General features: G+C 45.3%; 1 protein-coding gene across 1 annotated transcript; it reads left to right on the top strand.

Annotated features, from left to right (window-relative positions):
- The first annotated feature begins 933 nt into the window (after window positions 1-933).
- LOC4338270 (uncharacterized) lies at window positions 934-2,875 on the top strand. The gene is made up of 3 exons (XM_015782536.3): window positions 934-1,642; window positions 1,716-1,951; window positions 2,420-2,875. The coding sequence occupies exons 1-3, from the start codon at window positions 1,031-1,033 to the stop codon at window positions 2,676-2,678; spliced, it is 1,107 nt and encodes a 368-aa protein (XP_015638022.1). The 5' UTR covers window positions 934-1,030; the 3' UTR covers window positions 2,679-2,875.
- The last annotated feature ends 1,209 nt before the right edge of the window (window positions 2,876-4,084 follow it).

The following is a 4,084-nucleotide window of genomic DNA, read 5'->3' as shown; positions in this document are numbered from 1 at the left end:
ACCGTACCGATCTCCGCCCATTAAAGAGAAAAAGAACAGTCCAGTTTGGAAAGAGAAAGGTGCATGTGGTATCCCCTTGAGATATAAAAGGAGGACCTTGCCCATTTAGAAGGGACTTTTTCCCTAGAACAAGGGAGGGGAAAGGAAGTGAATCCTTTGTAACTTGTCCATACACAAATCCACAAAAACACAGGAGTAGGGTATTACGCTTCGCAGCGGCCTGAACCTGTATACATCGCCGTGTCTCGTGTGTCTTGCGGGCGGGTGATCTTTCCACATACAGAGAGAGAGAGAGCTTGGGATTGCACCCTAAGCCCCTGGTCGAACCGGCAAAGGGGGGCTTGCGCAGTCTCCCGGTGAGGGGCCACGAGCTCCGTCAAACATAAATATGGTATTTTTTACGTTTAGTTGTTCTTATTGAGACGAGCATCTTCGCCCCATCTTTATTTTAATTCTGCATCCGCCACTGCACCGTGGCACAACACAAGGAGCAGAGGCGCGCAAGAAAATTGCTGAGAAAAGTCACATGACATCATGAATTTTGGCGAGACCTAGACCATCCAAAGTGAATAAAACTTATTGGTACTTTTAGAAGCCTGAAAACTAGATACAATTAAAATTAATATAGTTGTGTACCACTGTATCCCGATGGATTTGAACTAGTTCGGCATCAACCTAGAGATCCAGACTTGCGGTAAGTTCTATTTGTTAAACAAATTTTCAAAAATGTCTAAAATGTAAAAAAAAAATCTTGCCACGCTGCATATGTGCTGAATATTGGCTTGCTAAACACGACGCTTCCATGGACGCGGGTGACGCGGCTTCCTCGCCAACTGTACCGGATGCGTTCGGTCGCGGCACGTTGGCTTTGCGTGTTGTCGAGTTCCCACATGCTATCGCCCAATAAAACCCACCTCGTCCTCGTGTCCATTCGTCCTCATCCCACAAACCCCTGAGCGAGCGACCCACCACACCAGTAACCATAATTAACCTCTTCCTCACTGACTGCACCTGCTCTGTCACACCATTCATGCCCGTGATATCCTGGCTCCACGAGCTCTGCTCCCCCACCTGCTGCCTCGGCGCGCCGTCGTCCCCTCCTCATCCCCCCGCCGACTCCGACGCCAAGAAAGACGACGCGATGGCCGCCGCCGCCGATAACGAGGTGGCCGTCATCACCCACCGCACCGTCGACGCCAACGGCCTGCGGATGCACGTCGCGGAGGCCGGCCCGCCCGGCGCGCCCCCGGTGCTGCTCCTCCACGGGTTCCCGCAGGTGTGGTACGCCTGGCGCCACCAGATGCGCGCGCTCGCCGACGCAGGGTACCGCGCCGTGGCGCCCGACCTGCGCGGGTACGGCGACTCCGACGCGCCCGCCGCCGAGCTGCAGTACACGGCGATGCACGTCGTGGGCGACCTGGTGGCGCTCCTCGACGCCGTGGTCGGCGCGGGGAAGCCGGTGTTCGTGGTGGCGCACGACTGGGGCGCGCTCACGGCGTGGAACCTGTGCCTGTTCCGCCCCGACAGGGTGAGGGCGCTCGTCTCCCTCAGTGTCGCGTTCACCCCACGGAGCCCCGCGAGGAGGCCCGTCGACGGCCTGAGGGCGCTCTACGGCGACGACTACTACATCTGCCGGATCCAGGTACACAATACAACAAACACCTTGCGATCTTTCCATAAATCGCAGATAGCTTGACCGATCGATTGATTTGCAGGAGCCTGGAGCGATCGAAGCTGAGTTCGCACGGCTCGGCACGGAGCTGGTGCTGAGGAAGTTCTTGGCTTACCGGACTCCTGGCCCGCTGATGATGCCAAAGAGCGGGTGGGGGTCGCCGGACGACGAGGTGCCATTGCCGAGCTGGATAACAGAGGAGGACATCAAGTACTACGCGAGCAAGTTCGACAAGACTAATTTCACCGGAGGATTGAACTACTACCGCGCCCTCAACAAGTAAGCCATATCCCCTACTACTTGTTGGAAATATATTATCAGGCTTTGTTCAAAAGATGTTCGATTTGGCTGTGTCGTAGGGCAGAGGCTAGGGATATAAACGCTTTGATTTGGAGTCAATTTTTCCCCAAGTAAAATTTTAGTCCCAAACCTTGGCATTTTGACACTATCAAATTTGATAGTATGAAATTATAACTAGTATAGGTAAAAATTGGTAGCAAAACAAACATTCATTTCACAATACTTGATGTTGCTAAAATTTTGGTAGAATGAAAATTGGCTTCAATCCAAACGAGCCCCGTTTTCATTATTAGAAAAAAAAACTACGCCAATTAATTATTTAAGTGTTTGATTTATATAATTTAATTCTTTGATACATTGCAAATATAATTAATTGTATAATCGTTGCATGCTAGCATTGCAACAGAAGGGAGTGGAGTAACATATTTTATTTTCTGTTTTTTTAAGGACATGGGAGCTAACAGCACCCTGGACTGGAGCTGAGATAAAGGTGCCAGTGAAGTTCATTGTTGGAGACTTGGATTTGACATATCATACTCCAGGCATTCAGGATTTTATTCACAAAGGTGGCTTCAAAAAGTATGTACCGCTGCTGGATGATGTCGTGGTCATGAAGGGTGTCGGCCACTTCATCAGTGAAGAAAAGCCAAAGGAAGTTAGTGAGCATGTAATCAGCTTCATAAGAAAGTTATCGGCTGAAATGTGATTATTCATCATGAAATTCAGAGTGAGATAAAAATAATTGCAATGTATTCTTGCGTGCGAACCGTAAAGTATGTTAGCTTGCATTTGGAGGATGTGGGGCGCGTAATGCTCATGAATTGGTGCAATTAGTAAAGTGTTCGATTTGTACACATCATGAAGTCTATAATTGTCATATGCAATATTAATTGGTTATGTTAATTGTTCGAATGAATGGTAATGGTACTATGATTTTTTTTTTAAAAAAAACTAACTTGTGGATACATGGTCAGAAGGGTTTTTTTTTAAAAAAAACGGAGGGAATAGTGATATAGCGATATATTTTTATATGTTTCTAATAAAGTAGGATCCCGTTGCCTGCTCTTCAAGCTTCACTTATTAAGAAGACATACCTTACCACAAAGCTCTTTTAGGGGTGAGGTCCTCACTAGCATATGACGTGAGATGAATTTAAGACTCTTGTGCACAATCAGATATAAACCATCATTTCTCAAAAAAAAAAATATAAACCATCATGATTCGGTCCCCACAAGCTAATATCACCTCGAACAAATGGGTTTTCACACATAAGGGCAGCCACAATGTGAACATAAGGGTGGGTCTTAAGCCTCTAAAGTGAACCTTATACATTGTGAGAGTAGTCTTTATAGATGACATTTGTTTGAGCTAGCCATATGTATAAAGACCACCCACAAGGAATAAAAAAATATATTGCTCTTTCCTCTCTCATGGTAGTGATACTCTCTCTCCCTCTCTCAATGACTAATCTTGGGTTTGTGGGGTCCACCTTAATATCCACTCTTACGGTCTTACCATATATATTGTGCACATGATAATATATTTTAGTGGGATCCACCATAATATCAATGTAGTCCATATACATTGAGCATGCCCTAATAAGTTTTAGGTCATGTTTTAAATATAAGTTTTGTGAAGATTGTTGTTTTAATCACCACAAAACTCGTTGGATTGTGCAAGGCTATTCTTTGTTCCCTGGCATCTTGTCAACCACACCTCAAATATCATTTAGTATCTTTCTAGTATGTACTCCTCCGGGCACAAATAAGTGGCATTTTAGGTAACCCATTTTAGGTCAACGATGCATTTGTTTGATTACTTCTATTACTAATTACTAATAGAGTAAATTTTATAAAGCTACGGGTATTTTAACTAAACTATCAGAAAACTACAAATTTAAGATGGTATATTATACAACTATAGATTTAAAGCTAAACATGGGTGAATAGCTAATACGGTCCCTGAAGTTTCACTTCGGGCTCAGTTTAGTTATCGATGTTTCAAATTGTCCAAACAAGTTCTCCAAATTAATCATTTGGGCAAATATAGTCCTTTGACCCATAAAAAATGCCACTTGAGTATGCCAAATCATTCTTGCACGCAGCGGTATGA

This window comes from Oryza sativa, chromosome 5, assembly GCF_034140825.1.
Source record: "Oryza sativa Japonica Group chromosome 5, ASM3414082v1".
Taxonomy (NCBI): domain Eukaryota; kingdom Viridiplantae; phylum Streptophyta; class Magnoliopsida; order Poales; family Poaceae; genus Oryza; species Oryza sativa.
The sequence above is the reverse complement of the archived record's forward strand: the minus strand, read 5'-3'. Positions and strand labels throughout refer to the sequence as shown.

Excerpts from the sequence above, each read along its gene's own strand:
- LOC4338270 (XM_015782536.3), top strand. The coding sequence starts at position 1,031 with ATGCCCGTGATATCCTGGCTCCACGAGCTCTGCTCCCCCACCTGCTGC. Across the intron at positions 1,643-1,715 it reads ACTACATCTGCCGGATCCAG|GAGCCTGGAGCGATCGAAGC; the intron begins GTACACAATACA and ends ATTGATTTGCAG. Across the intron at positions 1,952-2,419 it reads TACTACCGCGCCCTCAACAA|GACATGGGAGCTAACAGCAC; the intron begins GTAAGCCATATC and ends TGTTTTTTTAAG.